This window comes from Oncorhynchus nerka, linkage group LG12 (assembly GCF_034236695.1).
Source record: "Oncorhynchus nerka isolate Pitt River linkage group LG12, Oner_Uvic_2.0, whole genome shotgun sequence".
Taxonomy (NCBI): Eukaryota; Metazoa; Chordata; class Actinopteri; order Salmoniformes; family Salmonidae; genus Oncorhynchus; species Oncorhynchus nerka.
Window position 1 is genome coordinate 20,226,213 of NC_088407.1, and position 19,010 is coordinate 20,245,222.

The 19,010-nt window shown below is 45.7% G+C and overlaps 1 protein-coding gene across 1 annotated transcript in view; it reads right to left on the minus strand.

Moving 5' to 3' along the window:
* Positions 1-706: 706 nt before the first annotated feature.
* LOC115138869 (protein mono-ADP-ribosyltransferase PARP14-like) overlaps positions 707-19,010 on the minus strand; it is a 38,507-nt gene continuing 20,203 nt past the window's right edge. The window contains exons 13-28 of the mRNA XM_065024986.1: positions 18,537-18,594; positions 18,275-18,453; positions 14,146-14,267; positions 11,464-13,602; positions 11,045-11,281; positions 10,716-10,940; positions 10,510-10,576; positions 6,379-6,525; positions 6,197-6,256; positions 5,642-5,818; positions 5,241-5,379; positions 4,092-4,144; positions 3,204-3,917; positions 2,787-2,923; positions 2,203-2,374; positions 707-2,033 (exon numbers count right to left, since the gene is read on the minus strand). Of these exons, the coding sequence (XP_064881058.1) occupies positions 1,747-2,033; positions 2,203-2,374; positions 2,787-2,923; positions 3,204-3,917; positions 4,092-4,144; positions 5,241-5,379; positions 5,642-5,818; positions 6,197-6,256; positions 6,379-6,525; positions 10,510-10,576; positions 10,716-10,940; positions 11,045-11,281; positions 11,464-13,602; positions 14,146-14,267; positions 18,275-18,453; positions 18,537-18,594 (4,913 nt within the window). The 3' untranslated portion in view covers positions 707-1,746. The remainder of the gene's footprint in view (positions 2,034-2,202; positions 2,375-2,786; positions 2,924-3,203; positions 3,918-4,091; positions 4,145-5,240; positions 5,380-5,641; positions 5,819-6,196; positions 6,257-6,378; positions 6,526-10,509; positions 10,577-10,715; positions 10,941-11,044; positions 11,282-11,463; positions 13,603-14,145; positions 14,268-18,274; positions 18,454-18,536; positions 18,595-19,010) is intronic.

The window sequence follows — 19,010 nt, forward strand, 5'->3', positions numbered from 1 at the left end:
GTCAAAAAAAGGGATTCACATTTTTACACACAATGCTCATGCTTACGTTAGTTAGTATGCTGTGTGTAGCTATTACTTTACGTTACATGTTCTTACTTCGTATCCACTAAATGAACAATAATGCTGAATAATGTATATTTTTCCTCTGATTGGAGGCATCTTTACAGCACCAGTGAGAGGACTCTACCATTTCACCTTCACAGCTTTTGACTGGGGATGGACTACAATGACAGGGGCAAGCTTACGTCGTAATGGACAGGTAATGGTCTCTGTGTATGATGAGAAAGAAGGGGGTTCCTCTGAGTCGTCATCCAATAGCGCCACCTTCCTGCTACAAGTGGGAGAGCAGGTGTATGTTGCTCTCTGGGGACAAGGACGTCGGATATCTGACAATGAAAATCACTACTCCTCATTTAACGGTTTCCTGCTCTTTCCCATATGATGTAAAGATGATGAAATATGTTCGATATGTTTTTCTGATCAATCACATACATCTTAAAATTTTGACATAGAATATAGTAAGTGTGCGCTTGTAGAAATGCAAGAGGGACATCCTGTATTTGTTCTCATTAGATATAATAATTGAGATTTTTTATAAAAAATAATGCATTTTATTGAAACAAATAGTCAGGATTTCTGTACAAGTAACTGCGTGTCACGAACCGGCTCAAAGCCCGTAACAAAAGGGAGACGTGGAGATAAGGAGTAACAAAACATATATTTATTAAATAAAGTAAAGTACAATATACAATGGTGTGTGTAATCAGTAATCAGTAGTGTAAGTGAGTGTTTTGCATGCATGAATGTGATAATGCAGGGTGTTTAAAGGTGCCAAAGCAAACAACCAAAAACCACCAAGATACACAACAAAATCTATAAAGGTGTCTGCATGGAGAGAGTCTCCCCTATGAATGGGGAAGTGGTCTATTTATCCTGGGAGACACCGGGCCCAGGTGTTTCCCATGTAGCTGACGACCCTCCCAACTCCGCCCACCAGCATCCTAATAAGGAAACAAGAACAAATAGAGAATACGGCAGACACAGTAGGAGGGTCGTCACATCCCCCCCATAAAACCGGGGACCAACAAGGACCCCGGAACATATCGGCCCCTGTGTCCCCAAATTGCTTTTTATTGAGATGACTCATGTACTGAAGGCAGCTCTGCAGAGTGGTCACTAGCTAGCTCAGCCAAAAAGTTATAAAATCAAAATTAAACCTTATCCTAATCTTAATCCTAACCTTAACCACACTGCTAAACCTAATGCTTAACCCTAACCTTCAAATTTTGACTTTGCAGCTGAACCATCTAGCGAAACCGCTCACTGTCGCCCAGTTCTGCCTCCAGGGAAAGACTCATGACAATAAACGTCAACGGCTAACTCCACAAAAACACAATAATATATTCTCATTCACAGTACAGCTATCTGACGTATAGTATAGTGCCAAATCAAAAAGACACAAATAAATCTCACTTAAATATCTTCAAACATTTTTTTTTACCATTTTAGTGATTAACCTCTGCAGATTGTGTACTACTTTAGGTCCTGCAGCAGAACGCATGCAATGTGACAATCATTATGATACATAGATATAGTGATGAGAATGATTATGACAGCTGATTATAATGATAGAAGTGAGAATCATACTCAAAAACAATAAAGGCATTTAAATGCCTTCATGCATGTAAAACAAAACTGCGTATAAATGATTACGAATGCTTTCTAATTCATTACGTAGGCCCACTATCATATGAAGGTGATGAGGTACTCTGGGTACGCTTGGTCGTCGTGGAAGATGACAAACATGCTGGGTCTCTGCAGGTTGTCCACTAGACTGTCATAGCAGTCAGCGGAATCTGTGGGGGAGCGACGAGGGGTGAACTTCATGGAGGGGTCACCCAGGGTATAGCGCCCGGTCAGAACACGTGCAACGTACATACGCCTGTGCCCAGAACCATCAGGAGGGCTATATCTGGGATTGGCTGAATAGCTGGCGTTCACAGCAAAATACACACCCACTCCATATGCTGTAACTAAAAGAAGAAGACAAGTGGAGCAAATGGATGAAGCGGAGAGAATGAATTAATACAAAATGAAAGTACGTAAAAGTAAAAGACAGCATTGGAATAGCATGTAATAGCATTGTAATAGCATTGTAATAGCATTGTAATAGCATTGTAATAGCATTGTAATAGCCCTTACTATTAGCATAGCTCCTGTTGAATCCATTACTTTCAATGGCGTCACAGGTTTTTGCTGCCGTCCCGTGGTAGAGTTTCCTTACCCCTACCGCCGCTGCTCCGTTCTTGGCCCGGATGCGCTGCTCACACAATGCGTACGCCTGCCACAGAAATACATTCTGCACACGCTCAATCTGGAAAAGAGACAACGTTCAAGAACCAACCAACACCTTAAAACACAACTACAGTATTAGTATTTACACTGAACAAAAACATAAAACAACAATTTCAAAGATTAAAGTTCACATGACAAAATCAGTCAATTGAAATAAATTCATTTGGCCCTAATCTATGGATGTCACATGACTGGGAATACAGATAGGCATCTGTTGGTGACAGATACCTTAAAAAAAAAAAGTAGGGGCATGGATCAGTAAACCAGTTTCTGGGATCTTTTATTTCAGCTCATGAAACATGGGACCAACACTTTACATGTTGCATTCATATTTTTGTATTTAAATTTTCTATACTACCAGATACAGTATAATCATAATAAGCAGCTGGTTGTGTGTCAGGTTGTGGCGTGTCAGGTTGTTGGTCTGTTACTTTGTGGATGGCGACTTGTGTTGCCGTGGTGCTTTGGAATGCCTGTGCCACCGCCTGGTACTCTGACGAGGTAGGCAAGAGCAGCACTCTCTTCAGCGTTTCACCAGCGGCCATATCATCCCAGTACGATGGCAATTCTAAAAACACAGGACTATAAGTGGAGTTTACGGCATGAACAGGGCTGTCAGAGGATGTTTAAAATGTTAAACGGGTTTTAAAGACAACAGTGAAATCAATAGTGGCTATGGGTCATCAGGCTGATGACATAATGGATTGAGGGGTTAGTGTTAACTACAAATCAACGTCTGACTGTAAAGTCGCTCTGGATAAAAGCATCCGCTATCTGACCAAAATATAACATATAATAAAACTATGTCAGAAATTCTAAAACTGAAAATAAAACAATTCAATCCGTACTTTCACTCTCCTCTCGCTTCATCTTATAGGTGCAACCCGTTTTCCAGTCAGTGGCCATGTTGTTCTTCAGGTTCACCCTGACTTTGCGCCCATCTGGGACATCCAGCTCTGCTGAGACATCTCCTCTTAGGTGTGCCTGCTCCAGATGGTAGTTGTCATGCATCCCCAGCTCCTCCCAAACGTCACCATGCCTGCACATAGACCACTGGACACTGAGGGCCATTAGTGCCTCATTTCTCTCTTGCAGCTCCCTGCGGAGGGCGCCACTGAGCGCACTGTCCAGCACCTCGCGCACGCTCAGAACGTCCTCCTTCAGGCCTCGGAGAACATAAAACCCCTCTCCAGTCGCAGCTCCTACTCCAGTTCCAGCCCCAGCTTCCACCCCTCCTGCCCTCTGAACTCTACCCAGCTCCAGGCTCACTCCCAGGACCTTGGCATTCTTCTGCACGGCCTGCAGCTCCACCTCTCCCAGCATGCACAGGTCCTCTCTCTTCACTTCTCTCTGAGTCAGCTGGTTCTGCAAGATGGCCTCCAGCTCCCGCCTGGCCCCCCTGATGGCGTCCACCCCGCGCCCCACCACGCTCAGCACCACCGGGGGCGGTCTCCAGGGGGTGATGGTGAGGCCTGGAAGGGCATGAGGAGGGGGAAGGGAGCCATGCGAGGGGGAGGAAAAGCCGATCCTCAGTTTCTTCTTCAGTATCTGGTGGGCTCTCTCTGAGGAGACAAAGAGAGGAGAGTTAAGACAGAGTGTAAAGTCACATTTTATAACTAGGATCCAAAGTTTTTCCTGTCATCAAAGCATCACCAGGTAAAACTCTGGGCCCAAGTTATATCTGCATACCCAAGAATATAGAGATAATTTGTACATACACAAGTATACACACAAACCTTTCAGTGTTGGGATTGGAGCGATAGCTCCCAGTCGGCTCTCCAGCTCTGACCTGCAAACAAACAAAAACATAAATAAAATGTCCTGTCCAAAGCTTAACATCCAGACATCACAACTAAAACTCGTAAAATAACTAAACTCATTCTATAAGTGAAGCAAACTACAAACAAACTTACCATACCATTTAAACCAGGTTTGCCCAACCCTGTTCCTGGAGAGCTACCTCTGTAAGTTTTTCACTCCAACCCCAGTTGTAACTAACCTGATTCAGCTTATCAACCAGCTAATTATTAGAATCAGGTGTGCTACATAAGGGTTCCACTCTAAACCTACAGCATGGTAGGCCTTGCAGTCCAAACGTAAAGTAGAGAGCCCTCGGACCTAAACCCGCAGCCCTTGAATGACGTTTTACATCATCACATCCGAGTGTACCTTCAATGTCCCTTGCCCAAGCGAGGGAGAGTGATGATCGGAGGCGCGACGTCCTTGGTAGAAATCTTGAAGTTCAGCTTAAAAACGACCAACCTAAAGCTATTCATGTACCTAGCAAGCTAACATAGCTAACTAGCAGTTTTATCAGGTAGCTAGCTACAGTTACCCATAGCTGGCTAGCTAGTTTTATAGTTTGGTAATTTATTTCAATAAATTCCCCAAAATATGTTTATGAAGCTAGCTATGTTTTATATGCTCCTCACTACGAGACTCAGCCAATTTGAATTGCCATTTGCCAACGCTAAAATCAATGTAATCTATACATTATTTTTGCAAGATAGCATCCTCATTTTGTCTCACATACCGAAAATGCAGCCGCGTTGATAAAATTGGACACTTTGCAACCACTGAAGTTTGACACGTCACATTTTGAATTGAATTGTGGGTCATATCAACCAGACAAGTGATCCAGGTTCTTCACTCGGTCCCTCCAGCTAAATCGAGGGCTGTTTGTCAACTGGACCTCCACTTAAGATGACAATCAAACTGCATCCGGTTTCGACGAGGGGAAGTGGCTAGCGCCAGGGCTAATGGGGGTCAAATGAACGTGTTTGAACTGTAGCCAAGCTCTTCAGGAACAGGGTTGGGAAGCCCCTGATTCAAACCAAGACACATCAGAGACCCCACCATTTCTGACAATTAAAATGGAGACTGACCTGAATGCCTGGAAGACAGGTCTCTGCAGCATGACAATGCGGATGACAGAGAGGATGTTGGGGGACAAATCCCTCACACTTGACGCCATGCCATCCAACATGGCCTTACACACAGAGCTAGAGTCTGCTCGAGCAGCTCCTGGACGAAAAAACAAGTTTATTTAATGTCTAGAATATCATCTAACCAGTATATTACAGAATACAGATGCTGCTGTCACTAATGAACTTGTTCATCAGTATTTGTTTTGACATGAACTAAATTGTGTCCTACGAAATGTAAGACTAACAACTGCGCACAATAAAAATATTGAACACAAATTGGTATGGCAGAGGGTTGATACAAGAGCAAATCAAGGGAGTCGGTATTGCATTTCACACAAAATAAGACACACTGTACATACCAGTGTTGACTGCAGGGAAGGCTGCAGAGCGGTAGCCCTTTCTCTCACACTGTTTCAGTATCTTCCCACAGACCTTGCTGATCCTCTGCGTGTCACATTGAAAGCTGACGTGAACGATCTCCTTGCAGCCCAGTGCACCGGGCCCTGTGGTGCACATCAAGCCTCCTGGCACACCCACTGATGGAGAGAAAAAGAAAGATATGGAGGCTTCTGAGGGGAGGACAGCTCATAATAATGGCTGGAATGGAGTCAATGGAATGGTATCAACCACATGGAAACCATGTCTTTGACGTTTATTTTTTATTTATTCAACTAGGCAAGTCAGTTAAAGAACAAATACTTATTTTCAACAGTGGGTTAACTCCTCCCACCTGCCTCCATTAATAAGTGAAGAATAAGCTAGTAAAGCGATCTGTGAAGTAATTATTCAATGTCTCTGTATCTCAGTGGAAAAAGATTTTCCTTCGTCAAATGATTACTTTCTGACTTGTGTGAATGGATTCCTCTGAGAGTTTGTGTTAATAGGATTGTGTATGAAAACACTGTAAAACCAACCTTGTGCTAACGCTGCTTGGACTGTGGAACCTGCAGCAGTCAGAATAGCTTTGGAGACACCTAGAGGAAGATAAGGGGACATGAGGGGACACAGAGAACAGAACAAACAAACAAACACACACATACACACACAGTGATGACTAATCAAAAGCACATTGGAGGACAATGGTAACTAGTGCTACCTGAATGGTTGGCTGAGAAGTCTGTGGTGTTGACGATGACATCAGTGGTCTCACGGATGATGTCGCCAAAGACCAGTTGTAGCTTGACACTGCCCAGCGTGGCAGAGACCTCGTCCTGAGTGGTTGAGATGTGGCGATAGAAGGAGGCTAAGCGAGAGAGAGAGAGATTGACAAACAATTGACAAAAAAACTAACCAAAACAAAGGCAGAGACAAAGGCAGAGAGAGAGACAGAGACAAAGAGACAGAGAAATTAACAAATAGTTGACAAACAAACAAACCTTAACCTACAACAGCACCTAGATCTTCTGCACAGATTCCGTCAGACCTGGGCCCTGACAGACCTGGGCCCTGACAGACCTGGGCACTGACAGTAAATCTCAGTAAGACAAAAATAACGGTGTTCCAAAAAAGGCCAAGACCACAAATACAAATTCCATCTAGACACCGTTGCCCTAGAGCACACAAAAAACGATACATATCTTGGCCTAAACATCAGCGCCACAGGTAACCTCCACAAAGCTGTGAATGAGCTGAGAGACAAGACAAGAAGGGCCTTCTATGCCATCAAAAGGAACATAAAAGCCGACATACAAATTAGGATCTGGCTAAAAATACTTACTTATCAGTTATAGAACCCATTGCCCTTTATGGTTGTGAGGTCTGGGGCCCGCTCACCAACCAATAATTCACAAAATGAGACAAATACTAAATTGAGACTCTGCATGCAGAATTCTGCAAAAATATCCTCCATGTACAGTGGTTCCTCCTTTAAAAGTTGTGTCATACTGCGGCACACCCTGCGTGCTGCTGCAGCATTCTGTGGCACGTCATTTAATTCTCAGCCATTTCTTCTGTTACTGCAAGTTATTGCTAGTTTTACCACCAGAGGGCATCTTTGAGAAGCATTTGATAGTATTCCGTATTGGCATTACCAGAGAATTTAAAAGCTTTTTTGTAATAACATAGTATATGGGATTGATTTGAAGAAATTTGGCTTAATTAAATTTGATTAATATTATGGTGTTTAAATTCAGAGAAAAATTGTCTGTTTGTAAATTCAGACCGTTTCACTCTCGGAGGGCACACTGGACGTTCGGACCGAGGAGTAGGGTTGATTTGAGCATTCTGGCCTTACAACAACAGTCAAGCACCCAAGCTAACGTTGGCTAGCTACTTCCAGACACAAATGAGACCACTGACCATTTTACTCACCCTAGCAGAGCTGGTAAGGCAGTTTTCGTGTTAACTAGTGTTGGTGACTGTGAATGTGCTGCTGGAAACAATTTAATTGCGCTTATTTTCTGACGTTTACTGACCACGTCCATATTCAACAGGTGTTGAGCGCTAATAAAGTAATTATTCTGCCATCTGGTACACTCAGACTTAGAGTGCTCTGAAATCGTAGATAGCTGGACACATTACATTTTTAACAACGTTCTTTTCTGATAAAAACTAGTTCATTGCATCCACCGTGGAGCCCAGTTTCATAATATGACCATATTTCTCAGCTGCTTGCCGTCGTTTTGAAGTATTCGCAAAAACAGGCCTTATTTTAGTGCATTTAGTGCATCAAGGCGGACACCTACGAAGACGGCATCTCAGGTAAGCAGCACTGGGCTGTATTTACGTATCCTAAAAATGACACCTGCTGCTTTAGATATCTCAGTTATTGTTTTCAGATCTATAAAAAATAAGCTGTTTTCTCTACTTTCAGAGAGCGAGCTGATCAAGGGGTTGAAAGTGTAGATATTGCCAGATGTTCACTGTCCGAGGAACAGGCCGTGGAAGCTTTATTGCTGCCAAAAGTGTCCATAACCAGAAGTAATTCAACTGTTCTGTGTTGTTTTTCTCCATCTCTGCCTGTCTTGTTGTACATGGAACCTGTCTCACATGCATTAATTAAAAACCCTTAAGATGTCAGCTGCTAAATTTCAGATTTACACCACATAAACACAGCCATTTCCACTGGACTATCTGTTGCTGCCAAGTCATGATTTCAACGGGGGTTAGACTTGCAATAACCAAGTGGTGAGACACATAGCCCTCTATATTCAAATGTTTCAGGTACAGTCCGATAGGTGTCTGGGTCACATACAGTATCTTCTATTGACATTATCTTCTATTGTTCTATTGTTTGTCCTCATGTGTCTGTTTTTCATCATAAAGTACTCTGCAGCCACTTAGTGTGGACACAAGATGAGACCACACACACAAAATAATAGTCTCTCGCCTTCACTTCACCCCTCTCTCCCTTCTCCCTAAATCCTCTACGGTTATATAAGCTGGTTTGGTGAACCCCTCCCCATTCTGAACTGGCTGACACAGAGGGCACAGGATGATCATAGGTGAGATTTCACTTGGTCGGGTCAACAGGAAGTATTATTAAAGAGATGCTTAAAATGTAAATAAGACAGAGATGTAGTAGTCTCAGCTAATGACTCAAGGGCAGTTTTGAATTTCACCTCCTGATGATTATGATGACTGACCGTGTCAGAATTTTTTTTTAAACAAGGCTTAATCATGTTCTCTCTCTATCCATCTGTCTCTCGTCTGCAGGTATGTTTTGATGTGAGAGAGGAAGCCAGTCCCGTCATCGCCACCTCACCCGCTCTTAAGATAACCTTCAGGCCAACTGGGGGCGCAAGGCTGGTTAGGAGACAACGCAATTGTGATGAACTGAGAGAATATTAGGGTAGCACTGTAATTCATGAATCATATGCTGTCTGCCTCTGTTCATACCTCTTTCCCCTTGTCTTCTACACCTCTCTCACCACCTCGTCTTTCTTCCTCGTTTTATAACGCACAACATATGTGCATTGAAGTTCAGATTGAACTTGTATTTATTATATAATATTAAAATGATCATAATTATAATGCATTCATGTAGTTATAACACCTGGATAATGAACTTCTTTCAATAAAACGTTTCACATTCTCCACTGGTTGAAGTTAAGCATCTCATTAGAATACTATCCTGCGTCCTCAGATTAATGCAGATGAAGGGAGTTAGATATGCATAGTTCTTTTCTGTATATATGAATTACGAATCAATCATGTTTCTAGTCTATTTCACAGTTACAATGTGTAATCATTGATGTCCCAGGAGCAGGAGTGGTAAACACTGTTGAAGTGTATAATTGTAATACATACATGCAGACACAGCATCATTCAAAGAATGGAGTTTCATATGACTGAAAAATAATGTCTCAGAGATTCATACCTGAACCGCACCTTTATTTGCCAAGGAAGAGTACATGATCAGTGAATATATTCAATGTACAGGCTACAATGTGGGAATGTCATGCATAGTAATAACTACAGGACATGTACAGTTGAAGTGGGAAGTTTACATACACTTATGTGTTTTAATCGTTTTTCAACCACTCCACAAATTTCTTGTTAACAAACTATAGTTTTGGCAAGTAGGTTAGGACATCTACTTTTGCATGACACTTAGGGTTAGGCAGGTGAAAAGCATGACTAGCCGTAGAAAAATGCTTATTGAAATTCTCGATTATTGTGGATTTATTAGTGGTGACAGTGTTTCCTAGCCTCAGTGCAGTGGGCAGCTGGGAGGCGGTGCTCTTATTCTCCATGGACTTTACAGTGTCCCAAAACGTTTTGGAATTAGTGCTACAGGATGCAAATTTCTGTTGAAAAAGCTAGCCTTTGCTTTCCTAACTGACTGTGTATATTGGTTCCTCAATTCCCTGAAAAGCTGCATATCACGGGGGCTATTTGATGCTAATGCAGTGCGCCACAGGATGTTTTTGTGCTGGTGAAGGGCAGTCAAGTCAGGTGGGAACCAGGGGCTATATCTGTTCCTAGTTCTACATTTTTTGAATGGGGCATGCTTATTTAAGATGGTGAGGAAAGCACTTTTAAAGAGCAACCAGGCATCCTCTACTGATGGGATGAGGTCAATATCCTTCCAGGATACCCGGGCCAGGTCGATTAGAAAGGCCTGCTCGCAGAAGTGTTTTAGGGAGCGTTTGACAGTGATGAGGGGTGGTCGTTTGACCACAGACCCATTACGGACGCAGGCAATAAGGCAATGATCGCTGAGATCCTGGTTGAAGACAGCAGAGGTGTATTTGTAAATATGACAGGAATAGTTTCCTTAACTCACTCTGATCTGGAGAAGCATCCATTACAAACCCTCTGACATGCAAAGCACACTGGGAAGTCTGGAAAGCCTGGAAGTAAAACAGAATACAACCACAAGTCAAGGGCAACCAGTGATGAACTGTGTTAAACAGTAACTTAAGTTTTGATTTTGCATGAAACATCCATTGAAGTCAAGAGAAGTGCCCTTCTTTAAAAGTCTCTTCTCACCTTGGTAGAATCTCTGTCATTGGGATGGATAACAATGCGGACAAGGAAGGGGGTTCTGCTCGCTCGATTCTGTTCATACCTACGGATCTCTTCTAGCAGAACCTGTGTTACCACATTGTGAGGGAACTGGAGAACCACACCAGTTCCAAGTACAGGGAAGGCAACAGAACAGAATCCCTGGATCTCACAAGAGGCTAGAACTTTCCTCACACCCTGCCTCAGAGCCTGAGAGAGGACCAGAGGTCAAGGGTTAATGGTGGTTCAAAGGTCACAACTGCCAAGTGAAGACACACTCACACATGCACACGGACACATACAAGGGGACAAACCTGTACTGCTGGTCCGTGGAGGTTGTTGTCCCATTGTAGACAGCTGAGGAAGAAGACGCTGCCAGAGCTGAGACCAGACAGTCCCTCGACCAGGACGTTGTCACCAGGTGCAGTCCGTCCCCCTAATTCTCTCAGAAATGCTGTCATCAGCGCCGGTCCAGCTGCCTCCGACAAGACATGACCCACTCGGGAGGAGAGAGGGTCACTGCCAACCATGGGGGACACCAGGGCATCCACCTTCAGAGAGAGACAGACAGTCAGACAGACAGACAAAGACACAGCCAGAGGGACAGACAGAGGGACAGAGAGACAGGCAGAGAGACAGACAGAGGGGGGAGAGATAAAGAAATTAAGTAAAAGGGTAAGAAAAAAAGGAAGACTAAGTGTAAAAGAGAAAGGGAACATTGAGACTCTCTCACCTGCTGTTTCTCTATGGTTCCCTGGATGATCTCCACCTGGACACAGACCTCTGGAACAGCTGTTCCCCTGGTGGAGGCAGCAGTGGTGTCTCTCTGAGGAGCATGTGTAGTGGTAGTGGTGGTGCTGGACTCTACATCCCACCCAGGAAACTCCCTCTTCCCCTGTAACAGCCTATCACAGGCCTTCTGCATGGCTCTCACTGCCTCTCCACTCACATCAATCAGAGTAACCTTGGTAAGGCTGTGCTGTTCCCTCCCAAAGTCCCTCACTGCAGAGACTATGGCCTCAGAACACACCTTCAGAGGAACGCCGAATAACCCTGAGCTGATGCAGGGCATGGCCAAGGTCTGGAGCTCCTGTGTCTCTGCCAGATCCAGGACTGCCTTTACTGTCTTCTCCAGCAGAGGGCGCTCATTCCCACCTACACTGCCCCCTACTGGTCCCACTGCATGCAGCAGCATTTTACAAGGCAACTTCCCTCCTGTAGTCCCTACCACTGTACCTGTGGGCACTCTACCTATCTGCCTAACCAGATCTCTGCTGGCCTGCTGTACCTCAGGCCCCCCCGCACGGCTTAGAGCTGCAGCCACGTTACCAGCGTGATCCAGGTCCTCATTGGCTGCGTTCACCAGCGCATCCGCCCGTTCCTTGGTGATGTCACCTTGACGTACCACAACCTGCAGCCCCCGATGGAGGCGATAGCTGGTGGCTGTGACCATCTCCTCCAGTATTGGTCCGGCGCGAGCTTCGCCGGCAACACCACCGTGGTTGTGCAGCTGGATGAGGCAGTGTTGAGAGCGACCCACCACTCCCAGGTACTCCCTTCCCAGGCCCTGGAAGTAGCGTAGCGCCCCCGGCTGGTCTATGGTCACAGTCTGGTGGACCAAGGAGGCCAGAGCGGGACCCAACCTGTCCCTAACCTGGGCCACCCGGACAGAGGGTCCACAGAGCACCACAGTGGGGTGGATGGCTGAGGCTGAGGGGTAGAGGGTCACCCCAGTGTGTTCCACACCGATCCTCTCCAGCAGTTCTGGTAGGTGGTCAGCAATCTCTGGGTAAGGGAGACACACGGTCTCCTCCACACTGGACTGGTCTATCAGAAAGGCCCCGATCTCCTCCCTCAGCTCCTGAACCTCCTTCACATGGCCCAGCAACTGCACTCTACACCCAGGACCATACCTTGCCACCACCCTGCATCTGCTCTGGTTCATCTCCTTCACCTTCTTCTCAAGCTTGGATTTCAGTTCAGATGGCAGGCTGCCACAGTTTGGCAAATCGATCTTCTCCTCCCCAAACTCCCTCAGCAGATCTTTCTCAGCCTGCTCCAGTTTCCCAGAGGAGAGGGAGAACAGACGGAGTTCTGTATCCCCCAACTCTACCTCCACATGGAGTCCCAACCCCAGCAGACTGCTCAGGTTCCCAGGCCTCCCATACTCATCCCTCAGGAAGGACAGGAGGTGGGGGGACACCGCAGGCACCACCCGCTCCAGCACCAGAGAGATTTTATCTGTAACTAACTGTCTGGCTGTCCGGACATCACTTGCTGAACCCTCCAGCACCAGCTGAGATGAGTTACTGCGTGTCACCCTCACCCCTGGAACAGCCTCACCTAGATCCTTCTCTATCACTTCACCTAGAAGCCGGAGCTTGGACTGTCCCAGACGACAGGTGGTGCTGATCTTCTCCTGCTTCCAGGAGCTCAGACCCTGACCCTGGAAGGCCTCCAGCTCCTTCAGCTTGGCCTGGACCTCGGGCCCCTCCCCAACCACCACCGCAAACCCTTCCCCTGCCTCGCAGTAAACCCTCACATCCTCCGAACCCAGGGTACTGCTCTGCAGCATAGTCTGGAGCTTACGTGGGTCTACCTCATAGTGGCATGTGTACCGCTCCTGGAGCTGTTTGAACAGTCTCTCGACCTGTACCTTCCATGGTCCCACCCCAACCCAATCTCCACATGACCCAGCTTGGCCTGAGCTTCTGACCACTGCCCTCCCGTCCTCTGGATGGAGGTGGACAGAGCAGCCCAGAGAGGACAACTGCTGCTGCAGGTCTCTTCCAGCCCCAGGGCTCTCCTTCAGGTATCTCAGGAGGTAGGAGTCTAGATGGAGTTCATGCTCTAGGAACCCAGGTGGGGATGTCTGGACAGGGAGGGAGGGATGGAATGGGAGGGACTGGTAACTTTAGAGTCAGAGATAAAAGGTGTAAATCCTGGGGTAATCCACTGTTAATGATTATTATGTCTGTCTTTATCTATGTTTATTATTCATTTATTAATGTAGGTCAACCGTACAGCTGTGTCTGGATTATATTAGAAATCTAGCAACTGGTTTGGCATTTGTCCATTTTGTTAGTTTAATACAGATTGCTTTCAGTTGGAATTTATTTTAATGTCATTCCTCATATTGTAAATTCATGTTTTACTTATTATAACAATAAGTAAAACCAAACATGCAATGTAATCAGACTATTTTGACGTCATTTGAAGGGATAATTAAGTCATAACCTGACAGACAGATCCATGATATATGACTAAACGTTGTGTTTACTGGGATGTAAATACAACAACAGTGCATTGACGTCTGTGTGTTTTGACCTCATGTTATGGAACATAAATGTCTTATCAAGCAGGTTATGTGACTCTGCATGTACTGTATAGGTGTGTCTATATAGTCTGGCCTCACCTGACTACTGACTGGGGAGGTTGTTGTGGGTGGAGCCTCCTGGCTGCCTCTCAGAGTGAGGAGGAGAGGTCCTCCAGGCATCTCCAACACATGATTAGGTTTCTGAAGTACCCTCTCCTGGACTGAAAGAGTTACAGAGGCATGAGTTGATGTTTCCGTTGTAGTCGTTGTTATAGTAGTAGTGGTAATAAAAATAACAACTAAAAACACCAATATTTGTATCTTAAAAGTACCAAATGGGGTCATTTTTTACCCCAAATTGGTAATGATTGCATAGAGACACTGTCTGTCAAGCAGTAACACGTTTTATTTAATTAACCTTCTGTAACACAAGTTTCTTTTTTCAAAATCTGTTTTTTGTATGTTTTTTATCAGTTAATTTGATAAATTGAATCAATAGAAACGTATGAAAATTTTTAGGCTATTCATTCAAAACGTTGTGTTTCTGTAACGTCTACTCCCACTCTACGGCATTCAACGTCGTCTGTCTACTAACCACAGGTCCTGGCAACCCACCTTTACACACACCTGGCAACCATCTTCAAGCACACCTGCGTCTCATTATGAGACACACCTGGACTTCATTACTCCCTTGATTAATTACCCTTTATATCGCACTCTTTTGTTATCAGTCATCAGGTATTGTTGTTTGTGTTTCCATGTCAGACACTTCTCTTGTTTTGTTATGGATCCATGTTTGTTGTTATTAAACTCACTAACTGCACTTGCTTCCTGACTCCCGGCGTCTATGTTACAGAACACTACCTCCACAAATGGAAGCAGCAGTCAATCAAGACATCTCCCAGATGGTCGCTGAACAGGGACACCTACTTCGTCAACACCTCGACCAGCTGGCTCATTTGGGAACGGCTATGGATGAGGTCCTCTTCATTACTCAAGGGGCTTCATCTCAAAACAGCGGAGGATTCTCTACCACAAGTCGAGCCAGTACCACAGCCCATCCAGCTGTCCGTCCTGTTCAACAATGCCAGATTGTCCTTCCTGGACAAATATGACAGGACTCCATTGAAATGCCGTGGCTTCCTACTCCAGTGCTCCCTCTATTTCGCTCATCAGATGGGAGCCCCCACCACCGAGAGGTCCAAGGTTGCCACATTTATTTCTCTGCTGACAGGACGAGCGTTGGAGTGGGCCACGGCCATCTGTGAGAGAGGAGAGGATAAGCTGGGTTCCTATGTGGGGTTCATGGCTCTGTTCAGGGTGGTCTTCGACCAGCCACCGGAGGGTAGAGAGGGGGGTGAGCGCCTACTACAACTACGGCAGGATGGCCAGACCGCGGAAGAGTACGCGCTCACCTTTCAGACAGTGGCAGCATCCAGCAGCTGGAATGAGCCGGCACTCTGCAACCTCTTCAGAAGAGGTCCAGAAGGAGTTTAGCGTGCCGAGATGATAACCTATCCTTGGACACTCTCATCACAGTGGTCCTCCGTCTGGATAACCTGCTTCGGGAGCGTCGGAACCCGCACCGCCTCTCTCCCTCCTCCATTGATCGTTCTGAGTCAGAGCCTGAACCCATGGAGGTGGGGGCGACACGCCTTTCCGCAGCTGAGCGACGCCGTCGTAGACAGCGTCCTTGTTGCAGACGGAAGGGGCACCAGCTTCAACGGTGTCCGGTATGTTCTAACCGGGGATCCACAAGAGCAGAGGGACAGCCACGTGATCATCCGTCTCCTGGGTTTGGCATGAGCATTCTATCCTCATCACTTTCCGCCAAACCTTTCCTAGTATAAATTTCACTGTCTGGCTGTCCTTCGCCTGCTGAAGGGTCATTTCACCTCCGCCCGTTGCTTAAACATCCAGATTCTACACTGCCCTTTGTGGTGTACGCCTCAGAAGTAGGTTGTGGGCTGTCCTGTCCCAATGCCAAGGTAATCCACAGAAATTGTATCCATGTGCCACCTGTCCTCCTGAGAACACCTTCGTTCCCACAGGGATAAGGGATCAGCTATTGACCTGGGCACACAGCTGTCGTCCCTGGACATCCAGGTATCACCCACACCATTCAGCCCATCTCTGGAAAGTACTGGTGGCTTACCTTGGCGCAGGATGTCACTCATTTTGTTAACTCCTATTTTGTATGTGCCTAATCCAGATCCCCCTGGGACCCTCCAGTAGGGAAACTCCTTCCTGTGCCTCAGCGTCCCTGGTCTCATCTGTCCATTGACTTTGTCACTGATCTCCCCTGTTCTGATAGTTTTACCACCATGTTGGTGATAGTGGACAGATTCTCTAAATCATGCCATTTCATCCTTCTCTCTTCTCGCCCTAATGCTCTCCAGGTCTGGTATTGTCTTGGATCGTGGCCCCCAATTCACATTACGTATATGGAAGGCTTTCATGGAGAAGCTGGGGGTCACAGTCAGCCTCACTTCTGGGTACCGGTGTCAGTCTAACAAGCAGGTGGAGAGGATGAACCAGGGGCTGGGGAGGTTCCTGAGGAGCCACTGCCAGGACCGGCAGGGGGAATTGGCCCAATTCCTTCCTTGGGCTGAATACACCCAGAGTTCATTGCGACACTCCTCCACCGGGCTGAATCCCTTCCAGTGTGTTCTGGGTTATCAGCCAGACCTGGCTCCATGGATTCCGAGCCCGACCGAAGCTCCTGTGGTAAACGAGTGGTTCAGGCGCGCAGAAGAGGTATGGAACGATGCTCACATGAGACTCCAGCGCATCGTCAGAAAGAGCAGGCGGATGGCCACTGCAGTGAGGCTACCGTGTTCCATCCTGGTGATCGCGTCCGGCTCTCTGCCAGGATCCTCCCGCTCCACCTGGCATGTAAGGAGCTGAGTCCCTGGTTTGTGGGGTCGTTCAAGGTCCTCTGGAGGGTCAACAATGTTATTTACAGATTACAACTCCCCACTAACTTCCGGCTCTCACCATCTTTTCATGTTTCCCTTCTCAGGCCAGTGGTTCCTGGTCCCCTGGCTGATGCCGTCCCCCACCCCGGACATTGAGGGAAGCCCTGCCTATGCCGTCAGATCCATCCTAGACTTACAATGTCATGGGGGTCGGCTCCAGTACCTGGTGGACTGGGAGGGGTACAGTCCAGAGGAGTGGTGACATTCTAGATCCCAACATCATCCGAGAATTCCAACTTTGTGTCCAGAATGGGCTGCTCCTCTCCCTCGGGGCTGTCCTCCTGGTCGGAGTCGTCCTGCGGCTGGGGCCGAGTGTCGGGGGGAACTGCCACATCTACTCCCACTCCCCCTTTCCAGCGCTCGACGTCGCCGGTCTACTAACCACCGGTCCTGGCAACGCACACCTGCATCTCATTATCAGTCACACCTGGACTTTATTACTCCCTTGATTACTTACCCTTTATATAGCACTCTTGTCATTAGGTAGTATTTTTTGTTTCCATGTCAGATGCTTCTCTTGTTTTGTTATCGTTCATTGTTATTAAACTCACTAACTGCACCTGCTTCCTACTCCCTGCGTCAGAGGCAAAGTACATGGTCATTGAGCTAATCTGAAGTACCGGTACACCCTACGTTAGACATTATCGGCTATATGGGTGGTGGTGCCATCAGACTCATCTGAAGCAGGAACAGAACCCTGTATACAGGTGCACAAGCTCTGCAAGTACGACTGGCTTACATGTATATTCATCTTGTGCGCATGCTCCGGGTGATAGAAGTCTGAATGCACTGCTAGCGCTTTGAAAACTTGATTTAATTATACTGGAATTTTCCTAAAAACAAAGGTTGTAAACGTATGCTAGACATTGATTCTATAAATCATACCTAGTTTGTTTCTGTGACAAACGGTGAATTAGTTATTGATTTATACCACTTTTAATGGCATCTTATATATTTCTATCAAAACTGGAATTTGTATTCAAAACGTACTGATATAGAATAAATCATAGCTAGTTTGATTCTGTTACAACGGCTGAATTAGTTATTGATTTATATAGCTTTAAATTGCATTTTAAAGATGTTATGTATTTCCATCAAATCAAAACTGGATTTTTTTGGGGCTTTAAAATTTTAAATGTGAAAGTGAAACTGTACAAGAATTATCCACAGGAAAACATTTTAAGATACTTTTTTACGTTTCACCTTTAGTTTGAAGTACAGTTCAAATACGAATTTCAACATTTTCATACCTGTTTGGTCAAAAAATGCGATCTTGTAAACGTTGTCACCAACATTGTCTATCGGTCCGCAGTCTCCACCACCAGATTTACGGCGAACCTGAAAGTACTTTTCAATCTTCTCTTTCTGTGCTGAATCCAGACTGTGGACCTCGAAGAAAACGGGGTATTTGTACATTTCCATATTGTAACTTAAAGTAGCCTATTCGCTTTCTTCTAATAGCTACTGTACATGGTCTCAAATCAGTTTCATTCGAACAGCACAACCGTTTACCGATCATCAGGCCTACTGTCAGTTTTCTTTTGCAGGTGAATTTGCCAATCAATGTAGGCTGAAGCGCGCGAGCACACTTCTCGAAAAAAAACACACACTTTTGTAATCTACTTGGCAACATAAGACGTTGGGCACGTTCAAGTTGATCAGTTTTGTCATGTGGTCACCGCCTTTCAAAGTGTGTTGCATTATGGGGATAAAAATGGTCAGACTTGCCCCTAATGTGGACTGCATGAACTTTACAAAAAAAATGTGATCATAGGTAATGTAGTTTTGACTGCATTCGATTGCAAGTTTCTGTAGTTGCTCTTTACCAGCCATCCCCTGCATTGTGTGTGGCCCTATTGTCAACAAATTATTAGCTTGTTTTTGTTTGACCCACGCGAACGTGGCCAAAAACCTGACTTAAACAGGAACCAACTATACCACTTCATGTATTCAGTGGACATACTATCACAGTATATTGGATGACTC